The 20,809-nt window shown below is 37.5% G+C and overlaps 1 protein-coding gene across 2 annotated transcripts in view; it reads left to right on the top strand.

Annotated features, from left to right (window-relative positions):
* TMPRSS11F (transmembrane serine protease 11F) overlaps positions 1–20,809 on the top strand; it is a 96,624-nt gene that overhangs the window by 51,224 nt on the left and 24,591 nt on the right. Inside the window, exons 3-6 of one of the 2 annotated variants that reach the window (XM_044945832.2) lie at positions 1,273–1,424; positions 3,043–3,081; positions 4,684–4,802; positions 19,339–19,403. In XM_044945832.2, coding sequence (XP_044801767.2) covers positions 1,273–1,424; positions 3,043–3,081; positions 4,684–4,802; positions 19,339–19,403 — 375 coding nt within the window. The remainder of the gene's footprint in view (positions 1–1,272; positions 1,425–3,042; positions 3,082–4,683; positions 4,803–19,338; positions 19,404–20,809) is intronic. The other variant, XM_025289986.3, reaches the window with a different exon arrangement.

Below are 20,809 nucleotides of genomic sequence, written 5' to 3' on the forward strand. Positions count from 1 at the left end.
AAAGCAGAAAGTAGGCAGACTCTGGTTTTCGGGGTAGATGCTCAAGAATTTCCAGGGGGACTCCTGAGGCTCGATCCTGCCTTTGCGTATGCCAAGCCTCCTTCCTCATGACCTTTGCCACGGGCAAAGCTCCTGCTCCCGGAATTCTCAATAGTGGCTATATGAATTTATATTCCCACCAACAGTGCAAGAGGGTTTCCTTTTATCCATACTCTCTCCAGCATTTTTTGTTTGTAGATACCTGATGATGACCATTCCTACCAGTGTGAGGTAGTACCTCATTGTAGTTTTGATTTGCATTTCTCTAATAATTAGTGATGTTATGCATCTTTTCATCTATTAGCTATCTGGATGAGTTCTTTGGAGAAATGTCTGTTTAGGTCTTCTTCCCATTTTTTGATTAGGCTGCCTTTTTTTTTTTTTTTTCTGATATTGAGTTGTATCTACTGCTTGTATGCTTTGTCAATTGCAATTATTTTCTCCCATTCTGAGGGCTGTATTTTTGTCTTATTTATGGTTTCCTTTACTGTGCAAAAGGTTTTAAGTTTAATTTGTCCTGTTTGTTTATTTTTGTTTTTATTTCCATTACTCTAGGAGGTGGGTCATAGACGATCTTGCCCTAATTTATGTCAAAGGGTGTTCTGCCTATATTTTCCTCTAAGAGTTTTATAGTTTCTGGTCTTTTATTTAGGTCTTTAATCCATTTCAAGTTTATCTTTGTGTATGGTGTTAGGAAGTGTTCTAATTTCATTCTTTTATACATGGTTGTCCAGTTTTCTCAGCACCACTTATTGAAGAGACTATCTTTTCTCCTTTTAAAATAAGCAATTAATAAAAAGTTTAAGGTCATTGAAAAGTATACATATTAAAACCTTTTATTTTTAATCAAGAGATACTAGTGAGATTATTATATAACTTTGTTGCTAAAAGTTTCTTTTTAAAATATTAAAATGTTATCTATAAATTACCTTCTTATTACATGAGCCTTTGTACTTCACCACCCAAATTTCAAATTGTCAATATGTTTGACAAAATGTAGAGGGGAGATGCCCTCCCTTCAACGTCAACATCAATAGAGCTTTAATTAAAACATACAGGGATTGAGGTGCTGGTGGAGGGTAAACAAAACCTGGTGTTCCTATCAAAATCTAAGTATCTTATTGTGAATTAGCAGTAGAAACTCTTTTCACAGAATTATATCACACGTGGACTTGGATTAGAACTGTACTACAATTTTTTTTTACCTTACTGTTTTTCTTTCTATTATCACAGGCCACTTGAATGTTCACAAGCTAATTACCCACAAGTTGAATATCAAAGAAGACAGCAATGCTGGGGCCCTATAAGTCTATCTCTTTTCACATTGGCAATCATAGTGATCATAGGAATTGCCATTGGTATTGTTACTCATTTTGTTGTTGAGGGTAAGTATACAGGTCACATTTCTATTGCCTCAGTGCTCCATGACTTAATATCTTGAAATTCTCAGTCGTATAAAAATTCTATTTGCATGCTATTAGCATTTTAATTATTAATCTTTTACTGATGTTAAATTATAGTTTGCCCCAATATTGAGTCCTATGTTTCATATTTCCATCCAGTGATGCTTGCAATATATTTATATTATTACAAAGACAATTGAAAATAAATACATATTTTTTAAAAAAAGAATGAAAACATTATCTTTAGAATAAAAACAAATCACATCATGTGTTGAGTGTAATATATATATTTTTCAAAATCAATGTCAATGAGGTGCTCTAAGAAAAATTAATAATATGAGAAAGTTACATGAAAAATATCTTTAAAGGGCTAAAGATTAAACATTATTTTTAAAAGAAAAAATACATTGTTTTATGACTGAAGGAAGAAGAAAAAACTCAGAATTATTCTACCTTAGGTGAGAAAATAGAGAATCGGTACCACATTTAAACCAAATGAAAATCAACTAAAGTCATTTACCTTTGTCTTTGGTATGTGTATTTATAATCACATATGACTGAGACTTTGCCAAAAATTTTACAGAATTGAATGACCCATAACAATAAAACCACATTTGAAAGAATTCCCAAATGGGGATGAATTATTGTCCAATGTGCTCAGTTTACTAGCTTACCTACTTTATTGGGGGATTGATCATATTCATTTCTTAAACTCATATAATAAAAAATAAACTACATTAACCTCTATGTCTTTCTTGTTAATATCTTTTGAGTTTAGAATGCAGTTCATCTTCAATATTTCATGTGTTCAAGAAATAAAAAAGTAAAGGAATAATACAAATAATGGGAATATATGAGTTTAAGAAATGAATATGATCAATCCCCCAATAAAGTATTTTAAAAATATCATAGAAGTTGTGTTAGGCTGAATAATGTCCCCACACCCCAATACATCCGTGTCTTAACCTTTGTAACTGATGAGTGTTACCTCATATGGCTAAAGGGACTTTCCAGATGTGATTGCTTAAAGGATTTTGAAGAGCCGTTATTCTGGATTTTCTGGATGGGCCCTAAATGTAATCCCAGTATCCTTATAAAGGACAGACAAAAAGCCCAAAGAAGGAAGAAGGCTATGTGACAATAGAAGCAGGGAAGAGGAAAACAATGTGATGTATAACCACAGGCTAAGGAACGAGGATCCCTCTAGGAGCCAAAAAAGGCAAGGAAAAAGATTCACGCCTTAGATCCTCCAGAAAAACAAATAGACATACAAACAGTTCTTAATTTAAGCCCTGTAAAACTCATTTCAGACTTTTGACCTAAACTGGTGGTCACTGGTCACAGCAGCAATAGGAAATTAATACAGAGGTAAGTCCCTGGACTGCAAGGACATCCAACCAGTCAATCCTAAAGGGAATCAACCCTGACTATTCATTGGAAGAACTGATGCTGAAGCTGAAGTTCCTACACTTAAGTGGAGTGGTCTATAAAAAGATGAAAGGGATAATGTAAGAAAAATTTTAAGAAGACTGTGTGGTGAATGCAGACAAATATAAGCAGTCTGCTATAGTTTCAACAGAAATTTTTTTTTTTCCAACAGAAATTATTAAGGGAATGTGGCAAAAAATATGCTCAAGAGGTAAGCAGGACCTAGGTCAAGGAAAACCTTTGTAGATCATAGTAAAGTGCTGTGACTCCTTCCCCATTGGCAATGGAGAAAAATGAAGGTGTTTTAATTGGAGAAGTGATATTGTCAAATTTGCAATTTAAAAAGATTTTTCTGCTGCTATGTGGGGAATAGAACTGAGGAAAACAGAACATGAGGCAGGGTACTAGTTAGAAAGTTGTTACATTTTCCAGACAATAAATGATGAGGAAATGAACTACAGCACTAATGACAATAGAGTTTGTGAAAAGATGATGAAGTTTTAAAATTTAGGAGATAAAATTTTCAGAATCTGTTGATTAATAGGAAGAGATCAAAGTTTACTTTAAAAATTCCAGTCTGGGTCATGAAGTAGATTGTAATGACAGAATTTAAGATAGAGAATCTAGACAGAGTACTTTTTTAATAGAAAGGTCATTTTGTTTTGGATAGACATTAGCTGGGTGGTTGATGAGGATCTGAATTAAGGATATAACTCTTCTGGGTAGGATAAGGGATTCAGAAGATATTAATAAGTTACATTCATAGATCTTAAGACTGAAAAATGGGATATTGCAAATGAGAATTAAGCCATACTTTGGGTGAATGTATAGACGAGTAAGTTGTTAAGAAGATAGAAAACAGAGGATATGAAGCAAGGTTTGAATCTAAAAAGAGGTAAATGACCCTGGTTAAGGATAGAAGTGGGCTTCCCTGGTGGCTCAGTGGTAAAAAATCTGCCTGCCAATGCAGGAGACATGGGTTCAATCCCTGGGTCAGGAAGATCCCTTGAAGAAGGAAATGGTAAGCCACTCCAGTATTCTTGCCTGGATAACCCCATGGACAGAGGAGCTGGAGGGCTACAGTCTGCTGAGCTGCAAAAGAGTCAGCCACGACTTGGCAACTACACAGCAACAACAAAGGACAGAACTAGAGAGTTCTCCAAAGTAAGAGCAAGAGGGGAAAATTAGAAGATGGCTTGACAAAGCCAAAGACAAACTTTCAAGGAATATGATTAAGTCTGTTAAGAAATCAAGATGATTTTTGAAAAAGACCAAAAGAAACATGATGTTAGATATAACAACTGTTTTGCCCTTGACAACAGCAGCTGCAGTGGTTTGTTAGGAGTCCATTACAGAGAATTGATGCCTGCATGGGCAAAAAGAAAATGCAAATTTAAAATACTGGTTTGTATTTAAGTAAGCTTGTCAGTAGCGTAGAAAAAAGTGATCGCCCATTCGATATAGCTTCATAATGCAGCTTAGTTATAATATACCTATATTACAATTCTTTAAGGAAAACAATAATTTTTATTATATGACTGTCAGCAATGTTTGAATTTTCATTGTTGTATATGTTGTATGTATGTTGTGTATCTAATTGTGTGAAAAATTTTATATGCATAGACACTATAAATGGGTGTTCTGAAAGTACACTCTATTTTAGCTGGATGCAATATTTTTAAAAATGACTATGACTAATTGTATAATGCTAAGAAGAAATAAGCTGTGTTATTGTAAATCTATTTCCTAGGGGAAGGGGTCAAGCAATTGATCATGTCTAAGCATGGATCTTTTGTTTATTTTTGCCTTTCAGATGATAAGTCATTCTACTATCTTGCTTCTTTTAAAGCTACAAATATAAAATATAGAGAATGTTATGGAATAAGAACCTCAAAACAGTTTATAGAAAGGAGTCATCAGATTGAGAGAATGGTAAGCCCAATAGAAATTTTGAAAGTTTATGAATGTTTCTCTGCCTGACATTGAATGTGATTGTTATAGGAACATAATTGCTCCATGGCTCAGTTTCTTCTTCTATAAAATGAGGATAATATACTAGGTCATATAGTTGTGAAGATTAAATAACTTAATGTATGTAAAATATTTACAGTAATGTCATATGCCATTAAACGTATGTAGATTAGAGTAGGCAACTAATTAACATCTGAGGAAATTGTTGGTTGAAACAGGTATTCTCAGTTTAAGTTATGTTTAAATTTAAATTTCTCTGTTTAAAAAAAAAGATCAGTTTATAAACTCTTAATTTTCTTTCTTGGTTCATTTTTCTTAAACTTTTCTTTCAACCTAAGAATATAGGATTGTGATGCTTTGCCTCATCGTTTTGTGATTTTGCTTTTGAAACACATAAAGGGTCACATACAAGACTGTGTGCCTATGATTCTTATGAACCTCAAATTTAGTTATGTCCCTCAATTATTTTGGCTTTCCTTGAAAACCTAGGCAATTATCAAGGCATTTCTAATTTTTTAAAGTATATCAGGCAAGCAAAATCCTTGCCTGTTATAGCAGAAAGTCAAATAAAAGAGTCTATTTTTGTTTAATAAAAAACATGTCTTTGGAGACTATAGATTTCTTTAGCAAAACCCACAGCATTAGACTAGAGTATAATTTAAAGTCATGAGAGTTATTCTAAGGAAGTAAGGGGTCTATAGAAAGGGGACTTAATTAGTATGGTTTTTATGATTAGCTATAGACACTATCTTTCTTTTTTATTTCCTTATTTATTTAAATTAGAAGATAATTACATTACAATATTGTGATGGCTTCTGCCATACATCAACATGAATCCACCATTGGCATACATGTGACCCCCCATCCTGAATCCCCCTCAAAACTCCCCACCTACCCCATCCCTCTGGCAGATGAATGGATAAGGAACTTGTAGTACATATACATCATGGAATATTACCCAGCTATAAAAAGGAGCACATTTGAGTCAGTTCTAATGTAGTGGATGAACCTAAAGCCTATTATACTTAGGGAAGTAAGTCAGAAATAGAAAGACAAATATCATATATTAACTCATATATATGGAATCTATAAAGATAGTACCAATGATCCTACGTTCAGGGCAGCAAAGGAGACACAGACATAAAGAACAGACTTTTGGACACAGTGGGAGAAGGACAGACAGGGTGGGATGATTTGAGAGAATAGCATTGAAACATATACATTACCATATGTCAAACAGACTCTCACTTAATTAAAGGAGGAGGACTTTAGCACTCCCACTCTTAATTGTACTCTCCTTTCTCTTAATTGTTAACAACATAGGAAAGCATTTGCATTTTATTTGGCTATTTATTCTTATATAGCCCAATTATATGTAGTTCCATTCTAAATGTTGAAAACAAACACTGGTTTATTTTTCGTACCTATTTAAATAGAGTTTTGCATTTAAATAGGACAGTGTTTTTACAGTTTTGTTGCCACAGTTCTTTTTTAATTTTATTGGTAGGTGGCTTTATTTAGATTTTTAATTTTTAATTGAAATATAATTGATGTATAACATTATGTTAGTTTCAGATGTACAACATAATTGTTGATATTTGTATAAATTGAGAAGGACCACCACCATAAGTATAGTTAATTTGCAACACTACAGGTAGTAGTAATTTTTCTTCTTATGATGAGAACTTTTAAGATTTACTCTCTTAGCAACTTTCAAATATACAATGAAGTCTTAGTAGATATAGTCACCACGTTATACATTATATCCCAAATAACTTATTTATTTTATAACTGGAAGTTTGAACCTTTTGACCACCTCAGCTCATTTTACCTAACTCTCATCTCTCACTCCTGGCAACCACCAATCTGTTCTCTAGATATGAATTTGTGTTTTTAGCTTGTTTGTTTAGATTCTATATCAGTGAGATCATATGGTATTTATCTTTCTCTGTCTGACCTACTTCATTTAGCATAAAGCCTTCAAGGTCCATCAGTAAATTGTCAAAAATGGCAAGATTTCATTCTTGTTTATGTCTGAATAATATACCATTGCATGTATATGCCACTTCTTCTTTATTCATTTATTCATCAATGAACATCTAGTTTGCTTCCCTGTCTCAGCTATTGCATGACTAATAGCAGTGGTAGTATGGTTGATTTAGGGATTTAATTTTGTTCTTTCCCCCTATGTGAACAAACAATTGTTTTAGCACCACTGATTGAATAGTCAGTCCTTTCCTGGTTGATCTGCCATGTCATTTCCACCACAATTCCAGTTTCCATATATGATATGGAATGTTGCTGGGATCTCTAATCTGTTCCATCCATCAGCTTGTTTTTCATTGGGTCAGTACCATGACACTTTAACCTCTACAGTTTGACAATGTGTTGATACATGTTGTATTAATTTCCTAGGACTGCTGTAGCAAATTACAAAAAACTAAAGACTTGAAACAACAGAAATTTATTCCCTCACAGCTATGGAGACCAGAAATCTTAAAATCCAGATGTCAGCAGCCTTGGAAGTCTCTAGAGAAGAGTTTCTCTTTGCCTCTTCCAACTTCTGGTAGCCTCAGGCATTTCTTGTCATGTGACTACATGAACTTGATTTCTGTCTCCATTTTCACCTGGCCTTCTCTGGGTTTCTTTGTTTCTCTACTCTGATAAGAATACTTATCATTGGATTCAAAGTGTTCCTGGATGATGCCTACACAGTGGTCTCATCTTGATATCCTTAATTACATCTGCAATGACTCTTTGCCAAGTCAGGGCACATTTACATGTTCCCACAGTCAAATATATCTTTAGGAGGCCAACATTCAACCCGTATACCTGGATTTATCATCATCTCCTTCAGGTATACTGTAGTTTTTATTGTCCTTTTTATTTCACATACCTGTAAACACACACACACACACTCACATCCCCTCATATTGGGGTTTTGATTAGTGTGCTCCAAATCTAGAAATCTAGAGAAATAATTGACACCATTTATTTATACTTATTTGCTGTATTTCAATAGAGCTTTAAAATAATTTTCTTAAATGTCTGGTATATCTTAGATAAATTTAATCCTAGATGACTGTTTTGTTGTTGTTTGTTTTTTTGTGTATATGGGGTTTGTTTGTTTTTGGTCACTGTTAATGGATATCTTTTCAAGGTGCATTCTTTTTTTTTTTTTTTATTTTATTTTATTTTTAAATTTTACATAATTGTATTAGTTTTGCCAAACATCAAAATGAATCCTCCACAGGTATACATGTGTTCCCCATCCTGAACCCTCCTCCCCCCTCCCTCCCCATACCATCCCTCTGGGTCGTCCCAGTGCACCAGCCCCAAGCATCCAGTATCGTGCATCGAACCTGGACTGGCAACTCATTTCATACATGATATTTTACATGTTTCAATGCCATTCTCCCAAATCTTCCCACCCTCTCCCTCTCCCACAGAGTCCATAAGACTGTTCTATACATCAGTGTGTCTTTTGCTGTCTCGTACACAGGGTTATTGTTACCATCTTTCTAAATTCCATATATATGCGTTAGTATACTGTATTGGTGTTTTTCTTTCTGGCTTACTTCACTCTGTATAATAGGCTGCAGTTTCATCCACCTCATTAGAACTGATTCAAATGTATTCTTTTTAATGGCTGAGTAATACTCCATTGTGTATATGTACCACTGCTTTCTTATCCATTCATCTGCTGATGGACATCTAGGTTGCTTCCATGTCCTGGCTATTATAACAGTGCTGCAATGAACTTGGGGTACACGTGTCTCTTTCCATTCTGGTTTCCTCAGTGTGTATGCCCAGCAGTGGGATTGCTGGATCATAAGGCAGTTCTATTTCCAGTTTTTAAGGAATCTCCACACTGTTCTCCATAGTGGCTGTACTAGTTTGCATTCCACCAACAGTGTAAGAGGGTTCCCTTTTCTCCACACCCTCTCCATCATTTATTACTTGTAGACTTTTGGATCGCAGCCATTCTGACTGGTGTGAAATGGTACCTCATAGTGGTTTTGATTTGCATTTCTCTGATAATGAGTGATGTTGAGCATCTTTTCATGTGTTTGTTAGCCATCTGTATGTCTTCTTTGGAGAAATGTCTATTTAGTTCTTTGGCCCATTTTTTGATTGGGTCATTTATTTTTCTGGAGTTGAGCTGTAGGAATTGCTTGTATATTCTCGAGATTAGTTGTTTGTCAGTTGCTTAATTTGCTATTATCTTCTCCCATTCTGAAGGCTGTCTTTTCACCTTGCTAATAGTTTCCTTTGATGTGCAGAAGCTTTTAAGGTTAATTAGGTCCCATTTGTTTATTTTTGCTTTTATTTCCAATATTCTGGGAGGTGGGTCATAGAGGATCCTGCTGTGATGTATGTCAGAGAGTGTTTTGCCTATGTTCTCCTCTAGGAGTTTTATAGTTTCTGGTCTCACATTTAGATCTTTAATCCATTTTGAGTTTATTTTTGTGTATGGTGTTAGAAAGAGTTCTAGTTTCATTCTTTTACAAGTGGTTGACCAGATTTCCCAGCACCACTTGTTAAAGAGATTGTCTTTAATCCATTGTATATTCTTGCCTCCTTTGTCAAAGATAAGGTGTCCATATGTGCATGGATTTATCTCTGGGCTTTCTATTTTGTTCCATTGATCTATATTTCTGTCTTTGTGCCAGTACCATACTGTCTTGATAACTGTGGCTTTGTAGTAGAGCCTGAAGTCAGGTAGGTTGATTCCTCCAGTTCCATTCTTCTTTCTCAAGATCGCTTTGGCTATTCGAGGTTTTTTGTATCAAAGTGCATTCTTTAAAACTGGTTTTTACCAGTGTATACAAATGTGACAAGCTTTTATAACCTCTTTTAACTCTGTCTTCTTTTTCACATGTGGTATTTCCAAGTGCTGAGTCTCTCCTGGGGGCTTTTAGAGCAGAGAGACTCCCTTTATGGTTGAGTTGCCTTGATCCACAGTCTGGTCCAGTGATTTCCAATTATGGGCACTTATGTTTCCCTAAAGATATTTTGCAATCTTGGAGACATCTTTTTGTTGTCACACTGGGAGGAGGAAAGCTGCTGGCATCTAACAACCAGAGGTTCTGACTATTCCTCCAACTCTTACATTCTCCTCCTTGCTTACTATTCTCTGACCATAATGGTCTTCTTTGAGATTCAGTTCAGTTCAGTCACTCAGTCATGTTTGACTCTTTGTGATCCCATGGACTGCAGTATGCCAGGCTTCCCTGTTCATTACCAACTCCCAGAACTTACTCAAACTCATGTCCATTGAGTCAGTGATGTCATCCAACCATCTCATCCTCTGTCATGCCCTTCCTCCTGCCTTCAGTCATTCCCAGCATCAAGGTCTTTTCAAATGAGTCAGTTCTTCATATCAGATGGCCAAAGTATTAGAGTTTCAGCTTCAACATCAGTCCTTCCAATGAATATTCAGGACTGATTTCCTCTAGGATAGACTGGTTGGATCTCCTTGATGGATTCTCAAAAGTCTTCTCCAACACCACAGTTCAAAAGCATCAATTCTTTGAGATTACCTACACATTCTTTTCCTTCTATCTGGAACTGCCCCCTGATCCTACTTTTTCTGTTGCTTACTTCTTCTGATCCTTCTGATCCTTCATGTATCCTTCATGTATCATGTTACCTTTCTGGAAGTAATTATAGACCCTCAGCCATTATCCTGTATTACCTTACTGTTTTAGTTACCTTTTGGGGGGCCACTCCACAGCTTGTGGCATTTTAATTCTCTGGTGAGGATTGAACATAAGCCCTCAGCAGTGAGAGTGTGTTCTAACCTCTGGACCACCAGCAAATTCCTGCCTTTGTATTTAACTATTTATTTATTACTGGCTATCTCTCTATTCTATGAGCCCAGGGACCACAGCTTTTTGTTCCTACTCTTTATCCAGTATTGTCACAGTATCTGAAATATAGGATACTCTAGCCAATTGTTCTGAATGAACAAATAAAGAGGAAAAAAAAGGAAACAATGGGATATAATGCAAGAGTCTTGAAGCACTGCAAAAGCCAGCATTTCTTTTTCTTCGTAACACTGATTAAGATTAACCATAGCTGGAGAATCAATGAATTTATGAAAATGTTATTGTGTACCTCCTTTGTGCAAGCTAATGAAAAATGCCAAGGTCTACATAGTACAGTTACTTCCTTATTTGGAGTGTATAATATTGTTTATATGTGGAAGTTTAGACATGGACAATAATAGAAAAAGAAAATTTATGTAGCAAATGATATGACATGTAAGAGTTTATAAGATTGAAATGATAATACTAGAGCTGCCACACTGCAAAATATAATAGTCAAATATGTGACTCAAACAATCAGTATTTTAGGGGTTCAGAGGAAGTAAACATCTCTTTGAGCTAGCAGAAAGCTTCCTTGGAGAGGAAAGCAGTCTAGTGTGGTTTGGGAGGGGAGTGTTTTTTTGTTTGGTTGGGGTGTGTGTGTGTGTGTATGTTTGTCCTCTGCTGGTAGCTTTTCCCCTGAAAGAAGCAGGGTATCTGCAGAACTTGTCTGATTACTTTCATGGGTGGACCCAGAAAGGGATTTCCTAGTTCTCACCAGTAACTACTAATCTTCCATAAAGACCTAATCTGCATGTAGTTCCCAGCCAGAGGGAAGACACAAGCTCAAGCCTGCCAAAGACAGTAACTTTTAGTTACTGGGTGTACTTTTAGTCAGAGTCATACATATTTTTTCAATTATGCTATTTTAATTTTGATCCTGGAGTCACATCAAGGACAACAGTTTGTGTCTGATTTTAAGGAAAATGTTTTATTTTCATTTTACCAGATTAAGGGCATGAGGAGAAGAGGGCAACAGAGGATGAGATGGTGGGATAACATCATCAACTCAATGGACATGAATTTGAGCAATCTGCTGAAGACAGTAAAGGAGAGGGCAGCCTGGGCTACTGCACTCCATGGGGTAGCAAAGAGTTGGATATGACTTAGTGACTGAACCGCAACAAATGGGCTTAGTCATTATCTTGTTTAAAATGGAGTACCCTCTAGTAATCTATTCTTAGGTTTCAGTTCAGTCCAGTTCAGTCCCTCAGTAGTGTCCACTCTGCGACCAAATGGACTGCAGCTCGACAAGCCTCCCTGTCCATCACCAACTCCCAGAGTTTACCCAAACTCATGCCCATTGAGTCGGTGATGACATCCAACCATCTCATCCTCTGTCACACCCTTCTCCTTCCTGCCTTCAATCTTTCCGAGGATCAGGGTCTTTTCCAATGAGTCAGCTCTTCGTATCAGGTGGCCAAAGTATTTGAGTTTCAGTTTCAACATCAGTCCTTCCAATGAACACTCAGAACTGACCTCTTTTAGGATGGACTGGTTGGATCTCCTTTCAGTCCAAGGGACTCTCAAGAGTCTTCTCCAACACCACAGTTCAAAAGCATCAATTCTTTGGCACTCATCTTTCTTTATAGTCCAACTCTCACATCTATACGTGACTACAAGAAAAACTGTAGCCTTGACTAGACGGACCTTTGTTGGCAAAGTAATGTCTCTGCTTTTTAATATGCAGTCTAGGTTGGTCATAACTTTCCTTCCAAGGAGTAAAGTAAAATAAAGTGAAGTCACTAAGTCATGTCCGACTCTGCGACCCCGTGGACTGTAGCCCACCAGGCTCCTCTGTCCACGGGATTCTCCAGGCAAAAATACTGAAGTGGGTTGCCATTTCCTTCTCCAGGGGATCTTCCCAACCCAGAGATCAAACCCAGATCCCCTGCATTGCAGGCAGATGCTTTAACCTCCAAGGAATAAGCATCTTTTAATTCCATGGTTTCAATCACTATCTGCAGTGATTTTGGAGTCCCCCAAAACAAAGTCAGACACTGTTTCCACTGTTCCTCATCTATTTCCCATGAAGTGATGGGACCAGATGCCATGATCTTAGTTTTCTAAATGTTGAGCTTTAAGCCAACTTTTGCACTCTCCTCTTTCACTTTCATCAAGAGGCTCTTTAGTTCTTCTTCACTTTCTGCCATAAGGGTGGTGTCATCTGCATATCTGAGATTATTGATATTTCTCCCAGCAATCTTGCTTCCAGCTTGTGCTTCTTCCAGTCCAGCGTTTCTCATGATGTATTCTGCATATAAGTTAAATAATCAGGGTGACAATATACAGCCTTGATGTACTCCTTTTCCTATTTGGAACCAGTCTGTTGTTCCATGTCCAGTTCTAACTGTTGCTTCCTGACCTGCATACAGATTTCTCAAGAGGCAGGCCATGTGGTAGGGTATTCCCATCTCTTTCAGAACTTTCCACAGTTTATTGTGATCCACACAGTCAAAGGCTTTGGTATAGTCAATAAAGCAGAAATAGATGTTTTTCTGGAACTCCTTTGCTTTTTCGATGATCCAGCGGATGTTGGCAATTTTATCTCTGGTTCCTCTGCCTTTTCTGAAACCAGCCTGAACATCTGAAAGTTCACAGTTTACATATTGTTGAAGCCTGGCTTGGAGAATTTTGAGCATTACTTAATTAGTGTGTGAGATGAGTGCAATTGTGTAGTAGTTTGAACGTTCTTTGGCATTGCCTTTCTTTGTGATTGGAATGCACACTGACCTTTCCAGTCTTGTGACCACTGCTGAGTTTTCCAAATTTGCTGGCATATTGAGTACAGCACTTTCAGTGCATCATCTTTTAGGACTTGAACTAGCTCAACAAGAATTCCATTGCCTCCACTAGCTTTTTTCATAGTGATGTCTCCTAAGGCCCATTTAACTTCACATCCCAGGATGTCTGGCTCTAGGTGAGTGATCACACCATTGTGATTATCTGAGTCATGAATATCTTTTTTGCACAGTTCTTCTGTGTATTCTTTCCACCTTTTCTTAATATCTTCTGCTTCTGTTAGGTCCATACCATTTCTATCCTTTATTGTGCCCATCTTTGCATGAAATGCTCCCTTGGTATCTCTAATTTTCTTGAAGAGATCTCTAGTCTTTCCCATTCTATTGCTTTCCTCTATTTCTTTGCATTGATCACTGAGGAAGGCTTTCTTATCTCTTCTTGCTATTCTTTGGAACTCTGAATTCAAATGGGTATATCTTTCCTTTTCTCCTTTGTTTTTTGCTTCTCTTCTTTTCACAGCTTTTTGTAAGGCCTCTTCAGAGAGCCATTTTGCTTTTTTCATTTCTTTTTCTTGGGGATGGTCTTGATCCCTGTCTCCTGTACAATGTCACGAACCTCCATCCATAGTTCACCAGGTACTCTATCAATCAGATCTAGTCCCTTAAATCTATTTCCCATTTCCATTGTATAACTGTAATGGATTTGATTTAGGTCATACCTGAATGGTCTAGTGGTTTTCCCTACTTTCTTCAATTAAAGTCTGAATTTGGAAATAAGGAGTTCATGATCTGAGCCAAAGTCATCTCCTGGTGTTTTTGCTGACTGTATAGAGCTTCTACATCTTTGACTGCAAAGAATATAATCAGTTTGATTTCAGTATTGACCATCTGGTGATGTCCATGTGTAGGGTCTTCTCTTGTGTTCTTGGAAGAGGGTGTTTGCTATGACCAGTGTGTTCTCTTGGCAAAACTCTGTTAGCCTTTGATCTGCTTCATTTTGTACTCCAAGGCCAAATTTGTCTGTTACTCCAGGTGTTTCTTGACTTCCCACTTTTGCATTCCAGTCCCCTATAATGAAAATGATATCTTTTTTGGGTATTAGTTCTAAAAGGTCTTGTAGGTCTTCATAGAACTGTTCAACTTCAGCTTCTGCAGCATTATTGGTCTGGGCATAGACTTAGATTACCCTGATATTGTGTGGTTTGCCTTGGAAATGAACAGAAATCATTCAGTTGTGGATGTGACTTGTGATGAATGTGAGGTGTGATGCTATAAAGAACTATCTTGCATAGGAACCTGAAATGTTAGGTCCATGAATCAAAGCACATTGGAAGTGGTCAAACAGGAGATGGCCAGAGTGAACGTCGACATTTTAGGATTCAGGGAACTAAAATGGACTAGAATGGGTGAATTTAACTTAGATGACCATCATATATACTACTGTGGGCAAGAATCCCTTAGAAGAAATGGAGTAGCCATCATAGTCAACAAAAGAGTCTGAAATGCAGTACTTGGATGCAATCTCAAAGACAACAGAATGATCTCTGTTAGTTTCCAAGCCAAACCATTCTTAAGTTTAGACCATTAAAAAAAAGAAGGATACAATTAATTTTTTGTAATTTGGACTAAATATAACATTTACTTATATATATATTGAGCTTCCAGTAGATAAATATAAACATAGATTTAACTTCTCCAGAAATTGGTTACAACAATGATTAGGTGTTCAAAAAAAAAGTGGTTCCCATAGCCCTATTAAACTAGAAGCAGAAAAAAAGCAAATTCCTAGGAGATTATCTTTTATTAGGTTTAGATTCAGGAAATAAAGCTGCTTTGAGGACTTCTTTAAGGGCTTCCTGCCCCCAAACCTCTACCCCCACCAACCTGAAAATCTGTCATCAGGCATATAAGTAACTCAGGGTTGTCAATGTCACTTAAAGCTTAAGAATACAAGATGTTGAGCCAGATATCCTGGGTTCACATGGCAGAACAACCACTTCTAATGCCAATTTAGACAATTAAGTGTCTTGAGCTTCAGTTTTTTCACCTATAAAATGGGACTGATGAGAATAAAGAAAATACTCTCCTCAAGGCTGTATGAAGTTGACTAAGGAGTTGGTCCAATGCCTACCACGTAGTATGGACTTAATACATGTAAGCTATTATTAGTGGTTACACGAATAGTGTACTATACCAGAAGCTACTCATTTTTTAAATAGAGGTCGACTCCTCAAGGGACCATGATCTTATTAATATAACAATTTAGTTCAAATAGATTCTTAGTAATTTCTTACACTCTGATATGACAGAATCCTCATCCTTTCCTACAGTGCCATTATGTACACAGTTCAGAATTTCAGAAGCCATTTATATTAAAGTGCTAAAGATCTTAAGGGTTTCCCAGATGACTCAGTGGTAAAGAATCTGCCTGCCAAAGCAGGATACAGGAGATGTGGGTTTGATCCCTGGGTCAAGAAGATCCTCTGAAGAAGGGAATGGCTACTTACTCCAGTATTCTTGCCTGGGGAAGTCCATGGACAGACGAGCAAAGGCTATGATCCATAAGATCACAAAAGAGTCAGACATGTGAGCATGCCTACACACATGCAGAGATCTTAACATCACATTTTCTCCTTGTTCCTTGAGAACTGAAAATGAAATGTGTTCTGAAAAGATTAGTGAATCATAAGTGACATAAATCAGAACTGTCCCAAACCCCTGGAATGACCACTTATGAAGGGGGTGGGGGTCACTACTGGGGTCTCCTGGCTTCTGCCTTGCTTTTAGATTCCCATAGAGTTCTACTTACCCTTGACAACATGATTTTCAGATAAAGCAAAAACAACCATGTTATTATTTTATCTCCTTTATGGTATTCTGGATCTTTCATTCATTTTCTCATTTATTCATTAATTTATTGAATCCATCAAACATACATTGAGCATTTACTGTGGACCAGGCATTGTGTCAAACACTGAACATACAGTCCAGAGTGGGAAAGACAATTGTAAACCAGTGTGATAATTGCTACAATAGAATCATGTGCAAGATGCTGGGGTGGCTTCAGTTCAGTTCAGTTCACTCAGTCATGTCCAACTCTTTGCAACCCCATGGACTGCAGCAATGCCAGGCCTCCCTGTCCATCACCAACTCCCAGAGTTTACCCAAACTCATGCCCATTGAGTCGATGATGCCATCCAACCATCTCATCCTCTGTCATCCCCTTCTCCTCCTGCCCTCAATCTTTCCCAGCATCAGGGTCTTTTCCAATGAGTCAACTCTTCGCATGAGGTGGCCAAAGTATTGGAGTTTCAGCTTCAACATCAGTCTTTCAAATGAACATTCAGGACTGATCTCTTTTAGGATGAACTGGTTGAATCTTCTTGCAGTCCAAGGGACTCTCAAGAGCCTTCTCCAACACCACAGTCAAAAGCATCAATTCTTCAGCACTCAGCTTTCCTTATAGTCCAACTCTCACATCCATACATGACTACTGGAAAAACTGTAGCCTTGACTAGATGGGCCTTTGTTGGCAAAGTAATATCTCTGCTTTTTAATATGCAGTCTAGGTTGCTCATAACTTTCCTTCTAAGGAGTAAGCGTCTTTTAATTTCATGGCTGCAGTCACCATCTGCAGTGATTTGGGAGCCAAAAAAATAAATAAATAAAGTCTGCCACTGTTTCCACTGTTTCTCCATCTATTTGCCATGAAAAGGAGAATTTAATTTTGTTTGAGGAAGGCAAGTCAAAGACAAGTTAGTTGTCACTGGAGAACACCATAATTGTCATTGAAGAAACTTACCTGAAAAAAAAAAGTATACTGAAGGAAGAGGGAAATGAATGTGCAAAATTGTAAAGGTGTGAACCAGGCCAGTGAGATTAGGAAAGAACAGGTAATAGAGAAGATAATAGGGGTAGGATTTTAAAAGGCCTGTGATATGCAGATGATACCACTCTAATGGCAGCATGCAAAGAAGAACTAAAGAATTTCTTGATGAGGATAAAAGAGGGTAATTAGAAAGCTGGCTTAAAATTCAACATTCAAAAAAGTAAGATCATGGCATGCAGTCCCATAACTTTCTGGCAATCAGATGGAGAAAAAAATGGAAACAGTGACAGTCTTTGTTTTCTTGGGCCCCAAAAAGCACTGTGGATGGTGACTGCATCCGTAAAACTAGAATTTGCTTGCTCCTTGGAAGAAAAGCTATAACAAACCTAGACACTGTATTGAAAAGCAGAGACATCACTTTGCTCACAAAAGTCCATATAATCAAAGCTATGGTTTTTCCAGTAATTATATACAGATGTAAGAGTTGGACCATAAAGATGGCTGAGCGCCAAAGAATTGATACTTTTGAACTGTAGTGCTGGAGAAGACTCTTGAGAGTCCCTTGGACTGTAAGGAGATCAAGCCAGTCAATCCTAAAGAAAATTAACCCTGAATATTAATTGGAAGGACTGATGCTGAAGCTGAAGCTCCAATACTTTGGCCACCTGATGTGAAGAACTGACTCATTAGAGAAGACCCTGATAACTGCGAAAGATTGAAGGCAGAAGGTGAAGGGGACGACAGAGGATGAGATGGTTGGATGGTATCACCGACTCAATGGACATGAGTCTGAGTAAACTCTGGGAGATAATGAAGAACAGAGAAGTCTGGCATGCTGCAGTCCATGGGTTCTCAAAGAGTCAGATACAATTGAGTGACTAAACAGCAATAACAACAAGACCCATGAAGGGTTAAGATTGTGGAGCTCATACTAAGAGATGCTGGGTTTCAAGCAGGAGTGTAATATACTCAGACTTGTGCTTTAGGGATATCATCCTGGCTGCTGGCATGTTGGGTAACAAGTAGGGGAGGAAAGACAGAGTTGAACCACGTAAAGGTGCCAGTGAGAGGACCACTGCAAAAACCTGAACACAAGTTTCGAAGGAGCTGATTTTAGACCACAGCAGTGGGATGGAAGGAAGAGAGGGAGATTGAATATTTAACAAGGTAAAATCTACTGAGCACTGTTATTAATTTAGAGGAATCAAGGAAAAGGAAGAATCTATTGGGTAAGGGAACCAATATTCCCTCTTCCCAAGGGGGGCATGATTTACCATGGAACTGGGCCCTACGTAAACTTACATGGACCTGCAATTTCTGAATTTTGACTTTCACTCTGGTGGTTTTTTTTTAATCTTTTCAGGCAGTGCCTCAATACTGGAAGGCAGGGTACCTCGGGAATCAGGTACCTTTAGGAGATAATTTCACAGAATATCCAAAATCCTTCAAAGGTTCAGACTAGAAAAGCCAAGTAATAAAATGCTGACAGTATGAAATGTGATGAAATATAGACCTGCCAAAGAGATGATTGTGTGTGAGGGTGTCAGAGTCACATGACAGATGTTGATACATATTATGCCAAATGCTCTCATAAGGTATATTCATGTGAGAAATGAGCAAATTGATATCAATAGTAGACTAGAATGCCATATTGGAGAATGAGACAAATATATGGTAGGTTTTCTTGAAAGTGAGAAACACTGCCTTGAAAAATAGCGCCAATAGTTTAAATTATTTGACAATCAAAATGAACATTATGAATAGTATTTAGTATATCAGGCAATGTGTGACATGTGGTATACATTGTTTCTTTTAATCCTCAACACAACTCTACAACGTACACAACTCTGTTGCATCATTTTAGAGCAGAATCAAACTATTATGATAAGATTGTTCAGTTTTACAAGGATTAGAAGTTGGTTGAAGTCTTACCACTGCAGATAGCCAGTTCACAAGTCTGGGAATAAACTGGCATCCTTACCTTTTCCATAAGTCTCTGGATAAGATGAGGAGTAACACTTTCTTAGGATTAACACTTTAAATTTTTTTCTATTCAGATGTCTAGGATATTTCAACATTCTGGAGAGGGTCGGTTTATCAAATCTCATGTTATCAAATTAAGGTATGTAAACTTGGCTTGGGGCTTCCCAGGTGGCGGCAGTGGTAAAAAATCTGCCTGCCAATGAAAGAGATGCAGGAGACATGGTTTTGATCCCTGGGTTGGAGGGCATGGCAAGATCCCCTGGAGGAGGGCATGGCAACTCACTCTGGTATTCTTGCCTGGAGAATCCCATGGACAGAGAAGCCTGGTGGGCTATAGTCCTAGGGTCTCAAAGAGTTGGACACCACTGAAGTGACTTAGCCCATTAAGGCCAGCCCCTTTTGATTATCCTCACTTTCAGTTCAGTTCAGTCTCTCAGTCGTGTCCGACTCTTCGAGACCCCATGAATCACAGCATGCCAGGCCTCCCTGTCCATCACCAACTCCTGGAGTACACTCAGACTCACGTCCATTGAGTCAGTGATGCCATCCAGCCATCTCATCCTCTGTCATCCCCTTCTCCTCCTTTACCCCCAATCCCTCCCAGCATCAGAGTCTTTTCCAATGAGTCAACTCTTCGCATGAGATGGCCAAAGTACTGGAGTTTCAGCTTCAGCATCATTTGTTCCAAAGAAATCCCAGGGCTGATCTCCTTCAGAATGGACTGGTTGGATCTCCTTGCAGTCCAAGGGACTCTCAAGAGTCTTCTCCAACACCACAGTTCCACCTACCCAAAAACCAGACTATGATTTTCTCTTCAATAAGGTTTTTCCTCGAATGCTCCTGCATTATTTTATTTCTAATGCCTTTTCACTCTGTTCTGATAAAAGGCAACATATATAAATTGAAGATATGCATTATCAGAGGCTAAAGTTACTGGAATTTATCCTGAATATATTTTAATAGAAAGTCCAAAAGGCTTGGCATTTACTGAAATAATATATCTTGTTTTCTATCAATTTTGATAAAAATTGATGAAATTTTAAAATTTTTATTGTGATATCAGTTTACACACATACATATTTATACACACGAGCTTCAAAGGTGATGCAGTGATAAAGAATCCACCTGCAAGGCAGGACACTCAGATTTGATCCCTGAGTCGGAAGATCCCTTGAAGAAGGAAATGGCAACCTACTCCAGTATTCTTGCCTGGAAAATCCAATGAACAGAGGAACCTGGCAGGCTACAGACCATGGGATTGCAAAGGGTCAGACATAACTTAGTAGCTAAACAACATATATATCTATATATAGAGATATATATACACATGTGATAATATGCATATACATAAATATGGAAATACACATATATATTTGTAATACTTATTTACTTCACTTCTTGATGGTAAATATACATATGGTCAAGAGTCCATGTCTTTTCTATCCCTTTTCCCCTTTCTACTCTCCTTTCTTCCTTCATTTTTTGTATATTTCCAACTAAATTTGTTCTCAAAATATAACTAGAAGGTTTCTAGACCTCTACACA

The sequence above is a fragment of the Bubalus bubalis genome, chromosome 7 (assembly GCF_019923935.1).
Source record: "Bubalus bubalis isolate 160015118507 breed Murrah chromosome 7, NDDB_SH_1, whole genome shotgun sequence".
Lineage (NCBI taxonomy): Eukaryota > Metazoa > Chordata > Mammalia > Artiodactyla > Bovidae > Bubalus > Bubalus bubalis.